Source organism: Pipistrellus hanaki, assembly GCF_964339955.1.
Source record: "Pipistrellus hanaki genome assembly, chromosome: 7".
Classification (NCBI taxonomy): Eukaryota; Metazoa; Chordata; class Mammalia; order Chiroptera; family Vespertilionidae; genus Pipistrellus; species Pipistrellus hanaki.
Window position 1 is genome coordinate 44,720,193 of NC_140509.1, and position 23,810 is coordinate 44,744,002.

Sequence of the window (23,810 nt, forward strand, 5' to 3'; positions counted from 1 at the left end):
TAGATATTTATAACATACACACACACACACACATACATATATACATACATATGTACATATATATATACACATATTCATTTATATATATACTAGGGGCCCAGTGCACAAGGATTCGTGCACAGTGGGTGGGTCCCTCTGACCGACCTGCACCCTCTCCAATCTGGGAGACCTCAGGGGAGCCTTCTCCAATCCTGAGTTTCTGTCTGTCTTTGCAATCATATGCGTGAATTGTCTGAGACCCCCCACCCAGTTTGGTTTGTTGCTCACAGAATAATAAAGGCTTTTTTTTTTTTCTTTGCTTTATTGGTGGAGATTTCCTGGAAGCTTTAGGATATCTTCCCTTTAATTTTCCCTCGACACTCTGATTTTACTTATGTCTCTCACCTTTGCTTTTTCTTCCATCCCCCACCACAATAGTATCTGGCTCCAGGCTCACTTTGTTCTAGTGTCTAGGAGATACCAGAACTACAATTCCAAGCATTACTGGTGCTACCTACGATCTGGGTTTTCCCTTTCTGCTCTGTCTCTGTCCCACAACCTTCCACTCTGCCAAGTCCTCCAACCCACCAGCCAGCTCTCTATCTCTGCTCTCCATCCCATGCCTGTGTATGCAAATTAATCCACCATCTTTATCAAGTTAATTTGCATACTTACTCCTGATTGGCTGGTGAGAGTAGCAGAGGTATGGTCAATTTACATGTTTTTCTTTTATTATATAGGATAAAACATTAGTAAAGGTGGAAGGATGGGAGGGAGAAATGGAGAAAGCTGGTTAGTTACTTAATTAGACAAATGAGAAACAGAATAAAATAATCCACTATTCTAACCTATTTATTCTTCATTAACTTCCAACTAATTAAAAAAATGGAATAAGCCTGAACAGTGATGTTCAGTGGTTGAGTGTTGACCTATGAACCGGGAGGTCATGGCTTGATTCCAGTCAGGGCACATGCATAGGTTGCAGGCTTGATCCCATGTAGGGTGGGCAGAATACAGCCAATAAATGATTCTATCCCTTCCTCTCTGAAATCAATAAAAATATGTTTTTACAGAAATGGAATAAAAGTTAAACTCATGGTTTAGGAGATAGAAAATCTAAAACTAAAAACCCAAGATCTGAACTGTGATTGGTCTTAAACCCATTATAGTTATTATACTTTGGAGTGCTAGTCAGCATTAGATAATTTTCTTCAATACAAAAGGACACACAATTTTTCCAGAATTCTAAGTTACAATCTAAAATTTTAAAAATTATAGTCTCCTGCTCTACAGAAAAAGCAATTTTACCACCCAAATCCTTCCATCTCAAGATTTTTTTACAACTGACAGGCTGATGAAGCAGTGCGGAGTAAACTCTAATCCAGCATAACTTCAGAGACCTGCAGGCAAGAGAAAGTAAAAATCCCCCACTTTCCCTGACCTCAAACACAGGTCAAGCTTCCCCAGAAATCCTTGATCCTGTAGCACAGTAAGAATCTGAAGTAAAATCAGCCGTGCCCTCAAAGGGATGGTTACCTTCCCAGTTGTCTTGTGAAATGTCAGACCCAGGATTGGAACCGCTGGTTTATTTTTTCCTCCAGATTGAAACAAGGAAAAAACAGCTCCCGTGGCTCACAGAGGTGTCACCTGATGATTCTTCAAGTGATTATACTACAAATAGCCTGTCCGTTTTCTCTGTAGCTTTTTAAACAGGAAAAACAAACCCAAAGCATTTAAAACTGACTACCACCCATTTAACGGATTTTTCCATAAATTGCTTCTTCAAAGATATCAAAGTAACAGTATATTTTAACATAGTATATAAAATTACTAGCAAGGAAAAGACTTACTTTGAAGTGAAGTGGGGGAGGTTAAACACAAAATAACTTCTTTTATATTTAAAAATATAAGCTTGTCAAGCTCACTTTTCACAATAACGTACAATGTATTATGTTTTAAAACATGTCTATTTTGATATCATACATTTCCTAGGTAAGATTTTAAAAATAAATAATAAAATGATGAAATGCAAAATTAAGAATCAATGTTTACCTAAAATTTTTCAATTTTTCTTTGAAAACAGATAAAAGTACATTTTTTTTTTATTGGGAATAATTTTTTTAACATTTACATGAACTTATTTATTAAATAATGTATAGCAATTTCTTATATGGATTATAAAACTAATACTGATGAGGAGAAAATGTCTCATTTCACCTAATAAAATATGGCAATAGTAACACTCAACTTCTGTAAAGGATTCACTGATTCTATAGTCTGATTGCATTTAAAGATCTTTGAAACTCATTTTAAGACCTGTTTGAACAAATCGTAATTCATACTGAAGTGGCATGATTTGCTTAGGCATCTTTAATAATCCTCTATTGGCATCTCTTTTTTAAATCCTTAGCAATTATGGCTTTCTAACAGGACTCTTGGAGGCCCAATTATTTCAGTCAATATTTGATTCATGCAAATGTGAAATATAATCAGTATTGTATGTAAATACAGCACCTAGTATAACGTTGAGTAATGTTGCTCAATTGATGATTATTATATTAGTACAGGAGTGATGTTTAGTACCTTCCTAGTCTCAAAGAAGTTTCAATTCCTGGAATAAGTTAAGAAATTCTGTGAAATGACACCACTGCTTCAACTGACTCAACAAGGATTAATTTTAGAAAGTCACTGGAGGCCTTTATGAAATCATAATACACTGATTAACATATTTTAAAAACCCTCCACTGGGCTTGCAGGACTTAAATGGACTGAACTTTGTAAGTTCGAAGGGCAAAGGGACTGAGACTTAATAGCGGCATGAAATGACACTTTGGTTTCTAAACTTCAGTGTTACTAATCGAATCTGACTCCTGCAGATCATAAAGTACAATTGGCTTTTTCAATGTAGATTCAAACAGGTGGCTAAGTCCATTAACCAGTGATCCCATGAAGCAAAATCTACTGCCTTTTAACCAATTCTTCTTTATTTTCTTCTACTATGGAAACTCTTTGAATGATATTTCTGAAGAAATCTTAAAAATCTACAACATAATAGAAAAAAATTTAAGCAAAGTTATAGCGGTACCCTAGACAGCTTTTCACAAATGAGAGTTATTGTGTAGATCATTTAGAAAAAAATATCACCATTTTTTGGAGTAGTTTGTGTGCATTTGTGTCCATTGGATTTATCTGGAGGGGCCTTTGTAGAAAGTGATGCAATTCAAGATATTTGAAAATTAGCTTAATTTAGTGCACCCTCTCCTTCCCCCATCACCACCACTATTGTTAGTGGTTAACAATAACAAATCTTCTGAAGTTACTCTTGGTCAGAGTACACATTTAAAAAAAAAAAAATTGATGCATTGATTGAATTTAGTATCTTTATGTCCAGGTAGTTTAAAATTCATACACAAAACTTCAACTCACATATTTGTGTTTTATACGTACATCTTTGTTAAATCCTGCAGATGATAACTGATGAGACATAGAGAGAAATGTCACCTTTAAGTAAAGTTACTGGGGTGATTTCTCTCTGGTCTTCGAGCTTCACTTTACTTAGAAGGGCGCTTGGATTCAGACAAATGTGAGAGGAAAAATAAGAATTGACTAAACACATGTGTAGTGTCTTTGTATGATTAGGTTCTGGAACACTTCCAGGAGAAAACGTTTGTGTACGAGCTCATCTGATTTTAGTTACTTGCAAAAGAAAATAAGAAGAATACATCTTCCCGATCAAACGTTGCCTTTTCAAGTTTGGTAGAACAAAAAACATGCCTCCTCCTCTAATAAGTACAAATACACAAGACTGATGAGGTGAACAGAAATCAATACACAGATTCCAAAAAATTTCACAACTGTTTATTTTCAGTTCGAACATGATGGATGCCAATTAGATGCAGATCTGTCCTGGGGATTCTCATGAAATCCACCATGTCAGAGAGGCACCTTCCGTGGAACTCCGGAAATTCAACACTGTGCTTTAATGCACTTGCCCCTAAATCCTTAAATTCCACGCATTCTATAAAATGATTGTTTTATATTTATTATAAGTATTTTATTTTTGTCTGTGGTAATATTTAGCCACAGTGTACATAACTACTCAATATTGCTGAGATAATGGGTATTTATGACCACTGGCACATTTTAACCCTCATTTTTTTGTAAGAAACAAAAATTTAAAGTACTAAGGAAAATCCTCCAGAGCAAGAATATGCACAATATACGATTTAAAATGTAGTCCTCAGTAAGAAAAGTAGAGCAACATCTTGCTTTGTAGACTAAGAAAAACAAATAGGGTGTAACAGGCGCTGCTAACTAAAAGGAAGATGAGTTTTTAGACAATGCTTTCAAATGATAAAATGAAGCCTTTCTGACTTGCACTCTAATGAGAGCAATCCTCTTTTTATAATCATAAAGAAGTATATTCTGCTTCATTATGTTTTGAATGTGAACTAGTTACCCAGAATCTTCTTGAAATTTATCTCTGCTATTAGGGAAAATGGAATCTTCTCCTCTGTGACCGGACACTGCTACAGAAACTAAAGAAAGCCACACAGAGCTGGCTCTGCAGTCCAGTCAAGCTCTGACTGGGAAAACATCTTGAAGTGGGAATGAAAAGAACATCAAGTTACATTGCTGTCAAAATGGCAAATCTGTGGTTATTGTGAAAATAAAAAATATGGAGTGGCTAATGATTATATATTTGCCTACTTGACCAACAAAACACACACACACACACACACACACACACACACACACACACACACACACACACGTCCACCATTCACTTTTTGAAGTGTCAGATAACATTCTTTCTCAAATGACACACAGGGCTTCACTGGCTATGCATAAGGTCAGTGACTATTAGCTTCACTTACACTTGGCTGAGAATCAGTTGGTGTCAACAGTAGAGGCTTAGGTCCTCTACCGAGCAGGGTTGGGATCTGACAGAAAGCTGCCACTGAAGAAGATGGATGATCTCCTCTGCTGACCCTGCCCCCCTAAAGTGTGGTAGTTTGGGTCTCTTTCCATCTCTGCAACAAAAGACCCTCACTGAGCTTCCCAGTAGCCTTCAGCTTTCTTGGTGCTAACAGGTCCAGACATTTTCACCGATTTGATTGTCTACCTTTCAAACCCAAGGGCTTGCCCTAATTGGCTAGCTAAACCTTGGCACAGATGTCTTTCTTCGTAATTCCGTCTCTGCTGTCCATTGGAAAGGATGCAGTCAGACAGGCAAACATCATGTTAGCACAGAAAATGCTGAACTATTCATCTCCGTTTCCCAATGTCATTTGCCTGTAGAAATTAACTCTTAGAAAGATCATCTCAAGGTAGTCTTCTAAGTGGGAAAATCAAAATCTCATGTCTTATGTGATGACTAGCATGTAAAGTATGTTATGCACAGCTATTCAGTAGGTAGAGAAAAGAAGTGCTTCTGAGCCATTTTACATAAGCAGTTATTGACAACCATATTTTAAAATGCATGTCCCTGAAAATATTCTAATAATTTTCAGAGCTCTGTTTTGCTTTCCATTTTTAGTGACTAATCTGTAAAATATGGTCTTCCCTATATAAAAATACATAAAATCATTTATTATCTTATAAAGATGCTCTAATGATATAATAAATTACTTTGAGTTGCTGACTATGAGCTATTTTAATATGGTAGAGATTTGTTGTTTATTTTAATAATGTAAAAAAATTGCCTAACCTCAAATTTAAATGTTCAAAAACACATATGTAAGCATGATAAAAAGTTCTTGAAATAGGTTTTTAAAAAATAAGTATTTTGAGTATATATGGATTTATAACTGTGAAGCTCTAAAATATTATAACTGCCAACATTATTTATTCCATGCAAAATGTAATTTAATATATCTACATATGTAGAATTACAGTTAGCTAATAAATCCATGTATTTATAAAATATACCAATCTAAGTACTAAAAAAGAGAACTAAAAATAAAAGTAAATTTCACAAAAATGAAGTATAGTACCAATATAATTCAAGCTAAACCTTTTATCAAATTTCAGACAAAATATAATATGATTATTTTCCTCTATTTTGAAATGAAAACTATGTACCTTACATTAAATAATTTGAATAATTCTGAAATTCTGTATATTATATATTAAAGTGTTAATGCTTTCATTCAAATTGAGAAATTAATAAGTTAAAAATAACTATTTTTAAAATTTTGGCAGTAAAATATTTTGCTGCTTCAGCCATGCTCTTTCTGTGTCTGATGTTTATTCTGCACAGACATTATGTATGAGAGCGCTGTGCATTTCAAGGCTGAACGTAATGGTTTGATAATTTTCCTCTTTGTAAGTTTCCCCAATAAGACAATGTTGCTCTGTGTCTTTAGCTAAGATAAAATATACAGCCTGCAACATTTTGCTCTTTTGCCTTGTTTACATGAGAGTGATTTTACATATTATAATTTGATATTGTACAAATTAATAGCTAATTAATCAAATATTGAACCTTATTAATAACTATTAATCATTATCATTGCCAAGTTTTGATCTACTCCGGGCATATCCTTCTGTTTTGAACTATAATCCATCATTTTATATTTTTTTAAAAATATGCTGAGCTTCTGAAAGTGACTAAGCCAAAAGATAGTAAAAAAAAAATTTGTGATGTAGTTTCACTTCAAATAGAATAAAGATGTTTGGAAATGATATTACATTTAAGTAATTTCCAACTTACAGAGTGTAATATTAGCTATAAATTGATTTCTCAGGTTTGGTTTCTTTCTATTATTATTTTTTGCTTGTTTTGGAATTCAAGAAAAAAAAAACATATATCTTATAGTAAAAGTCATTTTCCCATATAAGATAATCATAAATATACTTCAATAACTTACTTTAGTTTGATATTTTTATAAAATTTACCTTTATTGTTGAAAGTATTATAGATGTCCCTCTTAATAACTTCTTGTTTTATGATAGATGGAACTCTATCTTTCTCAAGACATAGACATTAAGTAGTAAAGAAGGTAAGTGGCTTTCACTTCATTAAAGGAGGGAGACGAGGTTGTAAAGGAAGACACAGAAAGATAGCGACAAACATGACAATGAATAAATAGAAACAGAAATATTATTTTCATAGAAATAAATTCCACATATCTGGAGCAGACTCCTGTCTGTGTTTCCTAGTTATTAGCATATCACCTTGCTATATTCTATTCAGATATAAAATATAATAAAGGGTTCTCATACTCACAAAGTGTAAGACTAATCATAGAGACTAGCTATATACAACTAGAAATGAAATAGTCATGTAAATTTAAAATAAAAAGCAATTACTTTGGCAATGGGTAGTGTATGATGCTTAAGTATTTAAGAATATCGATCAACATTTATGGGAAAACTTATGAGCTGCAAGGAACTACTAGGGTGAGTAGGTAGAACACTATAAGTTTGCATTGGGTAAGAAGCTTAGAAGCAGTAAAAGGAAATCACAAATCAGAACTAAAATCAAATAGTGTATAATGATACCCACAGGGAATGGGCAAAGTATTTGGACGTATTTACATGGAGAGATTATCTAACAGGCTATCAGTAGCATTTAATTGAATTATAGTAAAGGCAAAATTTCCACAGCCTGAGATCAACTAGGTAGAAAAAAGCAAGGCATGGTAATGAAAGGAAAATGGCATGGACGTAACTGCCATCAGAATTCGCAAGACTGAGGTCAGTGAAGAAGTTGGGGAAATATAGAATAGGTAATGCATTGATTATTTGATATGTCCCAGATACTGTTCTTAGGGATTTTTTTTTAAGGCACATATAATTTTTACTAGCCCTATTTTATACTTAAGTAAATTAAGTCTTAGAGCGACTGTCCTAGTTTATACACCTGGTATTATATAGCCAGAATTTTAAAACTCTGTGACTCCAGCATTAGAACTATGAATTCTAAGTGTATCTTACATTCCCATATATATTTTATTATAAATACTATACATTATAAAGACTCATTTGTTAAAATGAAAAGTGATGATACAAATTACATACTAACTACTTTTCTGTGAAAAAAGTTTTTAAAAAGCTAATCAAGCCGAAATCTTGATTAGTAATGCTATAATATTGAATAAATATTTTAATTTATGGAGTAGTATGTTACATGTCCATAAATCAGATATTATTAAAATAATGACAGGCCTGTTAATTTATTAATAGAAAGAATTAAGAAACAATAGTGAGGGAAATTTCTTATAATAAGTGAAAAGTGTATGATTATTTGAATCCCCCTTTACATGAAATCATAAAAAAATTTCTGTTTTAATTCAGAAAATTCAAATTAAGCAATATAAATAACAGAAGCAGATCACATGGATGTGTTCTGACATATGTGCATGCAAACTGCATTACATCTTCAGATTTTTTACAGTTAGAATGTATTTCATCATCCAAATGAGAACACTTTTGAAAGCAAAAAGAAGCGCTGTTAATAAGTAAAAAAATTATCTTAGACAAATTAGGCAAATGATCACCCTGCTTAAAATAAAGTTTCATTAGTTATTCATTAACTAAAATCCATTAGTTGAAGTAGAGGATACATTTTAGAAAGCAGTGCGGTGCAGTGGGGAAAAAGACTTGAATTGGGAAACAGGATCCCCGGTTCTCATCCAATATTGCTCCTTATCCATATCCCTGAGTTTCAGTTTCTTCATATGTCCAAAGGCAAAAAAAACCAAAACAACAACACAAAAAACTTTCTACCTGCCAGTGATAGGCTATGGATTAAATGAGAAAATGAACATGATTGTTCAGTGTCAAATGCAATTACCTATACAAATCCAAGGTACACTGCCCAGCTACACACTTTGACAAATGATATTCAAATGTTAAATGGAATCAAGTTGTACAAAAGTTCCAAAAATTTTAAAATATATTTCTAAAGTATTTTTATCCCTCTTCTGAAAATATTTACATATGTAAAATACAATCTGCTCTCCTTTTTTTCAATGACTACACTTTTTTATCTAAGAACACGGATGGGCTAGTTTCCTAAAAGTGACAATGTCTATGGTAATTTCTTTAAGGGATTTCTTGACAATAAAAGCAGGTTAACTATCTGAAATTATATATATATATATTTTTTAAATATATATACATATATATATATTATTGAATTTTTACAGAGAGGAAGAGAGAGGGATAGAGAGTTAGAAACATCTATGAGAGTGAATCATCGATCAGCTGCCTTTTGCACATCCCCTACCGCAACCAAGGTATATGCCCTTGACGGGAATCGAACCTGGGATCTTTCAGTCCGAAGACAGACGCTCTATCCACTGAGCCAAACTGGTTTTGGCTGAAATTTTATATTTTTAAATGACTGTCAAAAGGTATCTTCATAAAAGCATTATATTAATTAAACAGACAGAAGTTCTCCATATATTAGACATGAGAAATATTTGGTTTTTAAATTGGAGGGGTTTTTTTTTCCTCCCAAATTTTGACAGAAAAAAACTTTTACATACACTGATCAAAATTGTGCTCAGTTTTTATAGTTTTCATATTTTAAATTATACTCTAAAAATATCCCAGTCGTCTGCCACTCCAGAAAGTGCCCAGATACACTTGCCCCTACGCGGCGAACCACCCTCATTTGGCTAGGGGCTCACTAGGATCTTCTTCCGAACATTTCAGCTTTCCTCAATATGGAACTAGAATTTGTTTTCAAACTCTGAGCAGGATCTCTGAAAGGAAAGAGGAGAAATCCTGTAAAGACAGGCCTGGACTGAATCCAGGGGCAAGTACTCTCACAGCGATGCCAAGGAATTATGCCAAGGAGGGAAGTGATTTTGCAAATAGCGCCATAGTTAAGTATAAGGCATGTAATTCTTTTGTCAATACCGCCAAGGTTAAAAGGAAAGTTATTTGATGAACAATTTACTCGACTTACAAAAATGCAGACGTACTCTTTCACAGTTGAATGATAAGGAGGCATCTTTGCTCCTTTAATCACATTTTCTTTAATGAACTCCTTCTATTAATACCTAATTTCACCTACCCTAATGCATAATTAATGTAGATGACAGCGGAGTAATTTTATTTTGTTTTTAAGTACCTTAGTGTATTTTGCAGGTGACAATAATTTTGGTATTCAAATGAGTTTCCAATTCTTAAAACCAATATATATGACTGAATAATTTTAATACTACCACATTTAATGAGATGATTTTGCTCCTTTGGAAGAAACTGGAGACTTTTCTTCACGGCTAATGTATCTCTTTACCGCAGTTCAAGACTGGTTTTCTTAGAAGTATAGCACTCAAAAAGTTCCTGCTTATTTTTCTTAGCAACTAAATGTAAAAAATCATATGAATTAAATTACACAACATGGAACAAAAATATTGTAATTTTTTAAACCTTTAAACATTAAAAGAGCAGGACCTTTCATGTTATTTCCTAGTCTTTTCTTAGACAAAATTTATTGTGCACTTTTATATGTATTCCTGCTTTGTTTCTCATGTTTCCCACTTTTTATTCTGCTAGAATTTTATATTCCATTTTATCATGAAAATCTTCATACTACCAAACTACGGCTTTTATAGCTAAAATGTAATAGTATGTTCTTAAAATGTTCTGCTAGTATTACTGTTGAAATCAGCATCATATTCAAATAACTGTTGTTAGTCTCTAGTCAATAAGAATATTGCCTTTCATTAAATTGGTTAGTTAACTAATACTTCTTTACTTACCCAGTGTAATAGCATTCGGCCTATCGGTAGTGGTAAATCTTCAGTTTTTTATTTCCACATACGTGGAACCTACAGAAAATACAGCCAGCGACAGAAAGGGGAAGACAATGGGTAGACACGTTTGCCTCCTTCAGGGGTGTGAAGAAGGCTGCTCTCTCACTTATGAGACCTGAACCAGTAATATCTCAATGTATTTTGCAGAGTGCACCTCACAGTGTCAGCTATGAAGATGATGATAATTGAGTGCTGGGACGTAAGTATTTTATATGCTAGTGACCAGCCACATGAAGTATCTAATTTGTTAACCAGGACAGGAAAATATACTCGGTTCAGTTACTCCATCAAAATAATACATTCAGTGTAAACATAATGTGAGCCACATATATAATTTTTCAATTTCTAGGAGCCATATTAAAAGACTAAAAAGAGCCTTAGCCGGTTTGGCTCAATAGAAAGCCTGTGGACCGAAGGGTCCTGGGTTCAATTCTAGTCAAGGACATGTATCCATTGCAGGTTCCTGGCCCTGACAGGGTGTATGCAATAGGCAACTGATTGATGTGTTTCTCTCACATCAATGTTTTTCTCTGTCTTTCCTTCTCTCTCCTACTCTGTCTAAAAATAAATGGAAAGATATCCTCAGGTGGGGGAAAAGGGTAAAAAGAAATAGTTGAAATTATTTTTGATATTACTATATTTTATTTGATTTATCTAAAAAAGTACTAATTTATCTAAAAAAGTACATTCTATTTTTGTCTACTAAGACTTTGAGATCCAGAGTGTAATTTATACTTACAGCACATATCAATTATGAATAGCCACTTTTCAGAATCTAAAGAACTACTGCCTACCAAACTGGATAAACACAAATCTATACATTTCTTATTTCTTTCTTTAAATAATATTCTATTAGAAAGATAATTCTACGGGGAACTAATGTGATGTATATGCCAAATTACTATTAGCAAGACATTCCAGTACAGCAATGAAACTAATATTTTCTAGGATTTCCCTTGTTTTATGATGGAAACTAAAGCACTACTGTACTTTAGGCCCAGGCTCTTGAATCAGAATGCTCTGAGTTTGAAGATAAACATTACTGAAGTAGCTGCAAGCAAGCCATTTATCCGTGATAGCCCCAGTTTTTCATTCTGTGCAGAAAGGGGTGATAACGGGATCTACCTCCTTCAATGAGCTAGTCCATGTGAAGCACATGGAAGAGTATCTGCCCAGGCTGTAACCACCAAACTTAGCTGTAATAATTACAGTTAGTTATACTCCCCTCTAAATTACCTAATATTTGCAAATACTAAAATTATGCTGCTGGCTAGGACTAAAAGAATATGTAAAAGTTATTTTTTGGAATGTATTATAAGTTACAAGTTAAAGACATATAAGTAATATAATCTCATAAAAGGAAAAAGTGTCAGGATATTCACAAACAGAAAAATATCTATCAATTTTGAAGGCCTATGTGACAGTTTTCAATTTTAGAAAATTGGTCAATTATTTATGAGCACATAGGTTATGTAATTGAAAATCCAGCTTTAGAAAAAACATAAAATGGGCTGTTGCTATTTAAAAACAAATAGGAAACATCCAGCTGATGTTTTATGATAACTTAAAATTTACTTTGGCCCACTTCCACAAAAATGGGGTCTCTTATAACACAGTGTATCAGGAATACACTCATTTTATTTATTATGTAGTCCAGAAAAGAAATATGGCTTTGGCAGAAGTAACCTCAGAGATTTATCAGTGCGATAAATTGTGATGAATTTGTATCAAACTATTAGTATTTATAAAAATATTTCTGAAAGTTTGCAAATGTACTTGTACTTGCCCCATCAGTAGAACTCTTGTTAGCAACCCGCTTAAGCTACTTTTGTTCTGCTACTCACAAGTCCAGAAGAAGGAATCACATATCACTAAATCCTGATAAATGTCACTTCCCTCTCCTCTCTCAAACCTCATAGCTCCATGTGCAACTGTTCATTTCTTCTATGTCAAGCATACAGTAAATTAAATTTTAGCAACGGATATTGTTATCGCCAGTATTTATGACATACCCTTAGTGCAGACACCACAGTGGGGAATCGTGGATAAGTTCAATAGTGACTTTTCCTAAGATCTACTGAATCAGGCTATAGCAAAGACCCACATGTTCAGATGATTATTATTACTTAACCACGTTGTCGCTGAGGTAGAAAAAAAAAAAAAAAGCAAAGTAGAATTGGAATAGTGTGTTTTACTTACGTTCACACGTGTCCCCCTTCTGCTGGTAGCCCGCTTTGCAGATACATTTTCCAATGGGCACTAACCATTCTCCTTCTGCACTGCAGTGCATCCTGGGGGAGTTTTCCGCCTCTTCCTCTGCACTGCTGACACACGTCCCTCGAACCTCAACTAAAGAGGAAAATTCTGAACCAGTCACTGTATCTGGAAAGATAGCTAAGTTCTCAATAATGGACCAGCACTTCTTGTAGTACACCTTGACCGAAACCAAAGCTATGCAAGCCCCTACATCCTGAAAGGCAAGATAGAATCCCTTTTTGGACAAAGGTCCAATCTCTCTCACCTCAGTGTTAAGCTTCATCTTTCTCTCACCAAGGTCACCTTGGGTGAAACTTTCATCGGCAGCAATGGTGTCTATCTTTACATAGAGGTTTTCTCTGATATTCCTGCCAGTGTCGTAGTCTGTCTCGTAATAGTACAAATTAAAGGTTTCCTTGCACGTTCCCAACACTCCAGGAAGACTGTTACAATCCCTCAGGGTGAATTTCAATTCTACAAAAATCCTCTGTGCGTTGCCTTTCGAAATCCAGTTAGTCCGCAGCCAGTTGTTTTGGTTGGGCTCCATGACCTGGCACACCTGGTATGTTCGTATTGGGGTGTAGTTCTCATCCAAACCACTGATTTCTTCCCACTGTAACGTTAAGTAAAGGTCATCAGTCTTCCGGCAAAAATAACAATGATAAGAATAACATTTTGCTTTGGAGAGTGCATGAGGAATCTTTTAGGACAGATGCGTGTCTTGGAGAGAAGTAGATTCCTCCCCTGAGCAACACTGCAGCCTGAGAACAGAGCATTCTCCACCTCAGCTTCATCCATGCAGCGGGGCAGGCTGCTTGCCTTGTTTGTGCACACAATAAATATCTCATTTTGTTTAATAACTCTTTGCTAGTGTGTTAGATTGCTTTCTTTTTACATATTTGCTTATATCTGTAGTCTCTATTGAGATTATATGTCTGGACTAAAGTACACAACACAATTATTATATCACAGTTTAATGCATATACATATGGATACATGGCAGAATTTTTCATAATGCGGTTGACATTTTAAGTGTGAATGCTATATTTAAACTTAGAAAGTACCTAAAAACATAGGGAAGGCAATGCCAAGAGTACTCTGAATGGAAAAGCATTCAGATGTCGATATGTTGGCATTCATAATGCGGACTCTTTTACAACCTTTTCAAACGGAGGCATAAGAGAGTAACATTTTTCAGAGCTACTTATTTATTGCAGTGTTATTAATAATATTGTACACAAATCCACATAACTATAAAAAGTACTTGTATAAAAGTATGATTCATCTTTGTAAATAAATTGCTTTCAGTAGAAAATCAAATGTACATGGCAAAGCAGGATCCTGAATCATATTTCAGTAATAAGCTTTCTGACCGAAAAAATAGCAAATGTTTCAAAATGCTTGTTCATATGCTGATACAACGCATGCTATAGCAATCTCATGTTATATGTATTCGCACAAAAAGAAAAATAATAAATTTAGCAGAATTTAAAACAATTTAAAGATTATTAAACCATGGATAATATCATCTATATCGCTATTAACAATTAAAGTAATTTCAGCCCCAAATGCCTGAAATAACACTTATGTCCTTTCTTATCATCATTACAAAATACCCACTTCATATTACGCTGTCTTATTAGTGAAATTGTCACCTACTTTTATTCATTTCACCAATGTGAAATGGCAAATATAAAAACATATTTGTATTAAAGTTCAGTCAAATACCATGCAATATTTAAACCATAGTTCCAAGCAAAGCAGGGGGGAAATAAACTAATAAGCATGTGCTAGTGAGTTTTATCTGTAAAATTTTATCTAGAATCAATTTATTTAAATGCTCTATAAGCCTTAATATCCACTTTTAGAATGTTTCTTAGGAAACTAATGAAACTCACAAATTAGCAATTAACTGTAATTCAGCAATTTCTTGTGTGATGTTATATAATGGCTACAATTTTATTATACAAATCACCTTAGGTCCTCCACTACAGCAAAGATCCCACCCACATCAACACAGCTCCCGTTCGTGAGTAGTTAGTGGTGTGCATATTTCCCCTGTGCTTCCAACCGTTGCTTATAGTGTGAATGACAGCCAAATATACCCATATACCCAAGTTCCTTCATTGAGACTGGTAGGTTTTTGTCTCTAAATTAGGCTGAATTAGTAAAAGAAGTAAAGCTGGTAATGGTATCTACTACAATACCAAAAAAACTCCAAAGATAAATGTGCTGTTTTTAATAATTTCCCAGTTTGAAGAAACTAAGGCTAATTATTATAAAGGAATAAATCTTACAAGCTGCTCTTTCTAACTTTAAGAAAAATTACATTATTTTGTTCTATCTATGAAAAATCAGTTTTACTAAACTATGAATCCCAGTTTATTTTCATTTTTTATTTAAAAATTTGCTCCTAAGGGGAAATTTTCAAAACAACTATCTATAGATAACAAATAGTGACATGATGTAAATGCATTTAACACAACTCTTGTCCTTTTTTTTTTTTTTTTATTTCACTTTTTGATAAACTGCAGTGATTTCTATAAGTGACACCATTGGGAAAGAAGTCTTAATTCAGATAATGTGCTTTTATGGTTTGCTTATAGAAATATTTTTTAGAAGCTTATGTCTTAATAACAATTTATTTCCAGTTAGATATTTAATTACATGTAAGCTAACCCATTTCATATACAAAAAATACTATCAATCTTCATTTTCCAATATTATCTGTTTAATCCTTCAGATATGCAGGGCTAAATGTTACTCAGGTATTTTGAACTGACAGAATGCGCATTTGAGTCCAAGATAACATGGACAGTCATAATTCATCATGTCATGGATTACATGGATGAAATACTACAATCATATATCAGTTTACTTCTCCTTAGAGATAAAAAAAAACCACCCACTATCTCTATTTGTTTTAATTGATGGATGGCAGAAAATAGGCTACATCTGTCATTGGCAAGAAAGGTGTTTCATTTTTTTATTGTGAATGTCTTCCTATAATACATATTATTTCACTCATGGAAAACCTATACTTGCAAGAAAAGTACTGCACCTCAAACTTCACATAATTTTTTTTTTACTTAATTTGTAAAACATTTGTCACTTTGTATAATTTATTTTGCCCAATACAGAAAACTACAGTATGATATCAAGCAATCTCTCCGAATATTTTGAACTTATTTTCATCATTCACATTTTGCATTCTTAAACTGACTTCCACTTCATGACATTGATCTTATGATGTTCGTATTAAAAAAAAAAACAAAAAAACTCTCTCGGACTTCTGTTCTTCTCTTTGCAAAATGTTGTCACACTTTTTCTATCCTCACTTCATGCTCTTTGATTTCATGTCAAAGATTAACTCAAGTAACAATAGAGTATACTTTCCTTTCATGAAGCCTTCTTCTTTAATAGGGGATGAAGTATGTGATCTCTCTCCCAATTAAAAAACTGAAGAACAAAGACATTGAACTAAATTTAAGAAAGTAATAGATTTTTTCCTGATACATAGACCATAATGGTCAAAAATTGGGGGTGAAAGGTTACATATGTTTTCCTAGATTTTTGTTTAGCTGCTTTCACTCATACTTATTGTAACAGATTTTCACTGTAGTATGTGCATGCTCTGCCATCACTTCTGATTAGTAACAACAGATAGACATGATATAAACTTGGAAAATCCAAATATCTCCTAGCAAACTGTATGCTAAAATATTGAGCAGATTACATTTTTGGCTGCCTTTTAAAGTACCTTTTGAATGATGCTAAAACTGTTTTTAAAAGAGGAAAAAACAGATTGCATACTATTCTAAAGAACTATACATTACCTACCTGGCTATTATACTAAGTATAAAGTAACTAGAGTGGTTTAAATGAGTTTGTGAAAGGATTGTTCCCTGTAATTAGTTAGCATTTATAGCCTGGAACCTGAGGTATGATACCACTGACAATAAGAACTGGAAATATTATAGAGTGTTTTTTAAATCCATGTCCCGAAGTATGCCTTCTTCTCTTCTTAAAAAATTAAATGTCTCATGATAAACACAACAAAATATTGAATGTGATATCTGGAATGGAAATTGTTTAAATTTAAAGAATGTGAATAACTCCGCTATGGAGAGAGAGGAAAGTTCTTGAGTCTTACTTTAAAAATGAAGGGTGGTATTTTTTGAGGAGAAGCACTTACCCCATTTGGTGGAGAGGAAATCCATTCCAACTCTGTTTGTTGTGCTTTAGAATCCAGCAGTAGTACTGAAAAAGAAAGTTTTATTTCCAAACGTTACAAGAAAAACTTCAACACGTTTGTTAATAAAGTGAATCTAATTTTATCTAATTATCACTTTATGACTTAAGATATATAAACAGTTATTTATATAAATAAATGGTGAAATGAATACCTACCTACCTGATACAAGTATATCACTAAAGTGTGGGAGAAAATGCATTGAAATACCATCTCATATTTTGTATTTTTGAATAAAATAAACTTAAAAACTCAAAAGCAGAAAAAAGGGGGGAGTAAAAGTTGCTATGTGATGTATTGTTTTTCTAGAAATTATATATTATAAAGAGTTTGTAAACCACTGAGCCTTCCAAATCTTGTGAAGCATGATAACCTGAATGTAATAAAGTGTAATTCTACATTATGCTTAAGGCTGCCATTAATTTATATTTTGCCATCAGTATTTCCTAGCACTTTTTGAGAATTGCAGCTTATTAAAACTCTTCACACGCAATGTCTTCCACACACATATACAAGAGGAATATGACTAAAATATGTATTAAGAAATGTTATTTTAGAAAAATAAACTATTATTTGCAAGGTATAGTTTTGAGTTAAACATCTGTTTTAAATATTTCTATTTTTTTTAATTGCCAAAGGTTTCAAAGCATTAGCTAATTCTCAAAAATGGTATATTTGAACTCTGACTTGACTATTTTTCTGATTTTCTTTTTAAAAGTTGTATTCCACTTTTACGCTATCAAAAAACCATAATTAAATTAAATTATTATAAATGTAATGATTGCTCCTGATATTATTAATAAGATATTCAAATGGCATATATCATACTTCCAATTTTATACATTTCATTGCTTTTTAAGACAAGTGCCCTTCTAAAACATTCACTGTTTGTTCAAACTGTTTTGTTACCAGAGTTTTTCTCTTTAAAGGCATTTTGACTCTAGCGTATTTTAACAAGTATATCAATTTGTCCACAAATAACAGTGAATGTATTTTTGAATGTGCAAATATGGTTAACATCTAACCTCAACAAAATGTTAAAATCTGGACTTTCATAAAATACATGGTTATATGAACTTTTAAATAATCACCAGAGGGGAAAAAAATGTATTTTAAAGGAAATGAAAATGTGTTATGCTTGGAAAACAGACCACACTGATTATGTGTTCAATTCCGTCATGCTAGTCAAGGTTATTCTCTGAAACTGAAAGAAGCAGATATAGTTAGATACAGAGACACTTGTTTTCAAAATTGTCTTGCACTTGAGACTATCCGGGAGACCATGACAGCACAAACTTTGGTCACAAACACTTGGCTCTCTTCCAAATGAGGAGGGGAAACAACACACTTTTAAAATACAAGTTATACTTTACACTTTGAACATTAAAAAAAAATCGTTGGATTAGTGAATCTCTATGAAGTAAATTTATTTTGTGCTTGTCCTCAACAATGGAGACAAAGCTGAAGCAAACAACGTAGGTGCCACGCACTCTTCTTTTGAGATAATTTATCTCCTTTTTATTATTTTTTTTTTTTGTCTTTTGTATTGACAAGAGACAATTGCATTTTAAACCCAGGTGACCTTCGTGGGTCATTTTTGGGAGCAAAATAGGCATCGTGGACTGTCGACTGTCATCCCGTTACCCCTGCACACAGACTGGGGTGGGCTGGGGTGAGGATGGCAAACAGGTTGAGAAGTCAACAGCAACAAACAGAAATTGGCCCTTGCGCGTTGGATGAGAAGCAGCTCTAAAGGGATCAGAGTGTCTCGCTCCCTGACATCAGCCTCCCTGCCACCGGCTCTCCGGACGCGCCAGCCAGTGCGCGCTGCAGCCTCCGGGTTCCCGGCGTGTCCCTCGGAGCCCGCGGGGGGCAGCCCAGCGCGGCCGGGACCTGGGCGCTCGGGGCGGGCGCGGAGCCGCGCTGGGGCGGCGGAGCCGGGGCGGCGGGGCGCGGGGCGGGCGCGCCCTGGCGGAGGCTGCGGGAGGGGAGGAGGGTCGGGGCGGGCAGCGCGGGCGGCGGGGCCAGGGCGGGGCCGCCGGGGGCGGGGCGGGGCTGGCAGCAGGGCGCGCCCGCGGCGCGGAGCATCCATCACTCCCCGCCAGCCCTGGGCTCCTGGGAGCCGGCGGCGCCCGCGCTCCTGCCGGAGCCGGCGGGGGAGAGGGGCTTTCGGGAAGCGCCTCCCGGAGGATGAGCGGCGGCGACGGCTTCCACCCAGAGGAGGCTCAGCGGCTGCCCTTCCCCTCCCGCCGCCAGACTCTCAGACCCGCGCTCGCAGGAGCGGGAACCGATCGCCCCGAGAGAAAGTGTGCGGGAAGAGCGGAGGAAGGGGGCGAGGGGTTAGGGAGAGGGTGGGGGGAGAAGATCCCTCATCTTCTTCCAGCCTCCCCGCCCGCCCGGGAGGCCGCGCACCGCTTTCCCGGTGCCGCCAGCGAGCGCCCCGGCCCGGCCTTGGGGCTGCAGAGCTCGGGTCTCGGCTCCGATCGCCGCCGCGCGCTCCGAGCGCCGCCGCCGCCGCCGCCGCCGAGAAGCCGGGCTCCTCGGCCACCCCGCCCACCTTTTAAATATGTCACTTCTGCGTTTAAACAATTCAGCCTGCTGGAATCAGAAGCCTTCACTCGCATCCTGCGCCCAGAAGAGGAAGGCGAGCGAGCGAGCGCGCGGTCTGGCCGGGGAACCTCTCCCCCTAGTGATGCGCTTCTTTATGGCGCGCACGCCCGCCGGGCTGCCGGCTCCCGCCCCGGGCTCCGCGGAGCAAACTTTTCCGCGGATCCAGCCATTCCGGGGGAATCGGGACAGGGTTCCACGTGTGGATGCTCCTAACCGCTAACACCGCGGGAGTGGAGATGCGGGTGTTGGTGTGCCCGCGTGTATCTTTCTAGTAGGTGTCAGTGCAGCTGCAAACGCGTAACAGACCCTTCGGAGGAGTCCAAGGTTTTCTCAACATTCCTCTGAATGGGCTCAGAGTGCACACAGGCTGCAGATGTGGAGACTGGGGTCAGAAGGTCAGGCTGGATTAAGAAGTAGGACACGATGTGTGTTTGAATGGACGAAGAGGGGTGCGCGAAGAGAAGGCGTTGGAGGGCCGGGGGGGCGGGAAGAGATGGCCAGCACTAAATCACCAAGTTTTTTCCCCAATGATAGATGAACCCAGAACCGATATGTAGCCCCCACCATCTCCACCACCACGACCTCAATCTGATGTCAGATTCCTCCATTCTCCACACAATTCAGAAACAAGGAATGATTAGCATCCTGCTTTTCCATGTCAGTAAAAATCAACCTTAGACTTCCAGCCCAGAAGACCCGGGGGCGGGGGCGGGGGCGGGGGGCGGCGGGGGTTACACAGGGGCAATGCTTGGAGCCGGGCATTCCCATTGACAGGAACCATTTCCCCCAGCTCCAGCTACAGGCACCGAAAGGTATTTTACCTCTGTCAGTGGCTCAAAGGAAAAGAAGAAAGAAAGAAAAATAATAATAAATAAATAAATAAATAACAACGCATACTAGCGTGTCTGGTGCCCCAAGGAAGCCTGCTCTCTCCATCCACAGCCAGCCCTCGTGGTCCAGGTCTCCCGCTCGGACGGACCCCTCGGACTGAGCTGCCGGAGTTGGGGCAGATGTTTGGGGACTTTCGGTGGCCTCGGCGGCGGCAGCAGCACATTATCAGGCGCAAGAGCCCCCCGGCCTGGCCGACACATCGGGGCTCCGGCCTCCCGGGACCGGCCCGATCCGCGCCGGATGGAGACCCCGCGGCCGGGCGAGCGCGCCCCGGGCCGGCGGCACCTCCGCGGGCGGCGGTATTGTTCCGCGCAGGCGGCCGAGTGCCCGCCGCAGGCCCGCGCCGCCGCCGCCGCCGCCGCCTCCGCCTCCTCCTCCTCCTCCTCCTCCTCCTCCTTCTCCTCTTCTTCCTCCTCCGGCGCAGTGAGCTCTTCATTAGTAACCCGAGCCCTCCGAGCTCGCACCCGGCACCGTCCCTCCGGGAAGACTCCTCCGGACTCCGGCCGCGCGCTGGCGGGCTGCCCGGGACCCCGAAGGCTGCATTCTCCAGCCCACCCCCCCACTCCTCCCACCACCACCAACTCCGGCCGCAGCCTCACCCACCGGGGACCAGCACCGAGAGGAGGGAGGGGAGAGGGCTGGAGGAAGGGATCTGACCCGCTCCGGGTCTTGGAGAAGGATCACGCCGACCGTCCGTCTGCCAAACCCCATCCCGCCACCCTCCGTGGTGCTCACGCCCTCCGAGCTGCCCGCCCGCGAGAAGCCCCGCTCCGGCCGGGCCGACAGCCCGGGACGCGGGGCAGCGGGAGGCTGGGAGCAGCGCCCCCGGCGCCCCGGCCACCGCGGCAGCCGGGACGGCGAGGGGGCGGGGAGCCAGCGGGGCAGGAGGCGGGGGGGGGTTCGCCAGGCTCCGGAGGCGCGGCCGGCAGCCCCCCCGGACCAGCCGGCTGGCGCAGGTAGCCAGCTAAATAAATAAGTCAGAACAAACTTTGCTTTTCCCATCACCTTACCTTCCTTTACAGCTTGCGCCTCCCCGGTGTGTGCAAAGCGGAGCAGCCAGATGGAGCATACGATAATCCACGAAGGGCTCCGAGTTTGCAAAACCATGGTGCACGAGCAGGTTTTATGTCAGCTTTCGGTGGAGTCGCAGCTTTTGAAACGCTGTTTGCTCCGAGTGGGTTCTTTGCTTTTCTTTCTTTTTTTCTTTTTCTTTTTATTGCTCTTCTTGCATCGATTTCCCTTCTCGATCTCCAGGTGACGGCTCCGGCTCCACGTTTAAGCTTTTTTTAAAAAAAAAAAAAAGAAACGTCCCCCTCCTGATCGCTCGCACCGTATGCACTGCCTGCAAGTCTCCGACTGCAGACCCGCCGCCCGCTCCACACTCCAATAATATCAATTAGGGGGGCGGGGGCGGGGCTCCGAGCGCAGAGCCTCGGCGCCCGGGCTGAGTGGCAGGCGCAGCCGGCCAGCCAGGCTGCGATTCCCAGGCCCGAGGGGCGGGGCCCCGCCCAAAGGCCGCCCCGGCCGCGGGGGCGGGGCTCGGGAAGCGGGCCAATCAGCGGCGAGCGGAGTCGGGTTGCGGGTCCAGGATTCCCTCCAGGTTCTGGGCTCCCCGCCTGGCGCTGGATGCTCTGCAGCCAAGGACGTGGATGGCAGCCGAGGGGCGTGCAGCCTTGGCCTCTGGGTTTGTAGCAACCGCAGCTTCCCCGGAGCCGAATCTTTCTGAGAATAACGCTCCCAATGCACGGCCCCCTGTATTGCATTTTACTCCTCTGTATCTGGTAGAAACCGGGCGCAATGCGAGCCATGTGTCAGCTACCGAGCGCTCAGCCGGGACAGCAAAAGGAGCTGTGCCTTTAAGTAAAGTGCTTTTCACTTTTTTTTGTTGTTCTTACAACCTCCTCCGCGAGGGTCGGATAACTTTGTTCTTTTCCTTTCTTGAAAGGTTTCTACTTCTCTTTTTTTTTTTTGTTGCAGCGGTCAGCTCTAGGCACCACCCAGCACAGGCTCCGGAAGAATGAAAGTAACCACATGTATTATTCTGTGCAAACAGTGTTTCCAAGAGTTTGCACAAACTCTGGCCTGAGACACAGAGGGAAAGGGAGCGTAGAAAGAAAGTCTTTTGTTTTATGGGTCCCTCTCATCCCGCCCAACCTTTTCACAATAGTTTGTTGGGTGAAGTAAGACATGAAGCGAGGACCTTCAGATGGTTCCGTATCATCTTTCCTTACACGTGTATAATTTTCGGAGGTTTCCTTTGGATTTCCTCTTTTTGACGGTTTCCCCATTTCGCTGCAAAAAAATTACATTGCATTTTAAAGAATGCTAGAATGCTGCCGCGCATCAAATTCATTAAGTAAAACGTCTTTTGCAAATAGCAACTGCTTTCCTATGATTATTCCATAATTATCTCTCAAAGGAAAACAGAATAAGAAGTGTAACCAACATCTCCAGTTGAATTTATCCAAACCAAAATGTCCCGGAAGGCTGTGTAGAGAGAATTCGGTTTACCCTTAGGCAGTTTGGACTCTTTGCAATTCAAGAGGTGAGTAATGTAAGGAGGAAGAACTTTAAAACATTAATTGTCAAATCATCCATTTCAAAGGTCACTTAAAGTAACCTGATCATCACACATTTAAGATGAGCTTCGTTTTCTTCATGTCCTGTTTCTCTTCCTTTTAAAAGAAAATCTGACATTCATGATTTATCTTTATTTGTGATAGGCAAAAAGTTTGATCTCACCTAAGACTCCAAACTTTTCCCGTCTTTCTATCTGGAAATATAAAGTAAATGGAGTTATTTCTGCTGTTTTTAACAGAGTGTTCAGAGGTGGCAGATCCCAGATTTTTTATTTTTATTTTATGGTAAGTTGTCTCCTACAGCTTTTACTTTTGCTAATGCAATTATGAAAATATAGAAATGACATTTCCTTCAGCTCTAACTTCTCTTTGGTTCTGTAGGGTTTTTTCCTTAAACATTACTTTTTCCTAGCCATTATGCCTATTAAATATTTTAGAAATTATATGTAAAAGCATCTCTAGTGTTTT

General features: G+C 38.6%; 1 protein-coding gene across 6 annotated transcripts in view; it reads right to left on the reverse strand.

Annotated features, from left to right (window-relative positions):
- EPHA7 (EPH receptor A7) overlaps positions 1 to 22,140 on the reverse strand; it is a 154,162-nt gene extending 132,022 nt beyond the window's left edge. For 4 of the 6 annotated variants that reach the window (XM_084890099.1, XM_084890098.1, XM_084890097.1 and 1 more), the window contains exons 1-3: positions 21,774 to 22,139; positions 17,206 to 17,270; positions 12,954 to 13,623 (exon numbers count right to left, since the gene is read on the reverse strand). In XM_084890099.1, coding sequence (XP_084746225.1) covers positions 12,954 to 13,623; positions 17,206 to 17,270; positions 21,774 to 21,870 — 832 coding nt within the window. In that variant the 5' untranslated portion in view covers positions 21,871 to 22,139. Of the gene's footprint in view, positions 1 to 12,953; positions 13,624 to 17,205; positions 17,271 to 21,773 lie in introns of all 6 variants that reach the window. The other 2 variants (XM_084890100.1, XM_084890102.1) reach the window with 1 other exon arrangement.
- Positions 22,141 to 23,810: the final 1,670 nt, after the last annotated feature.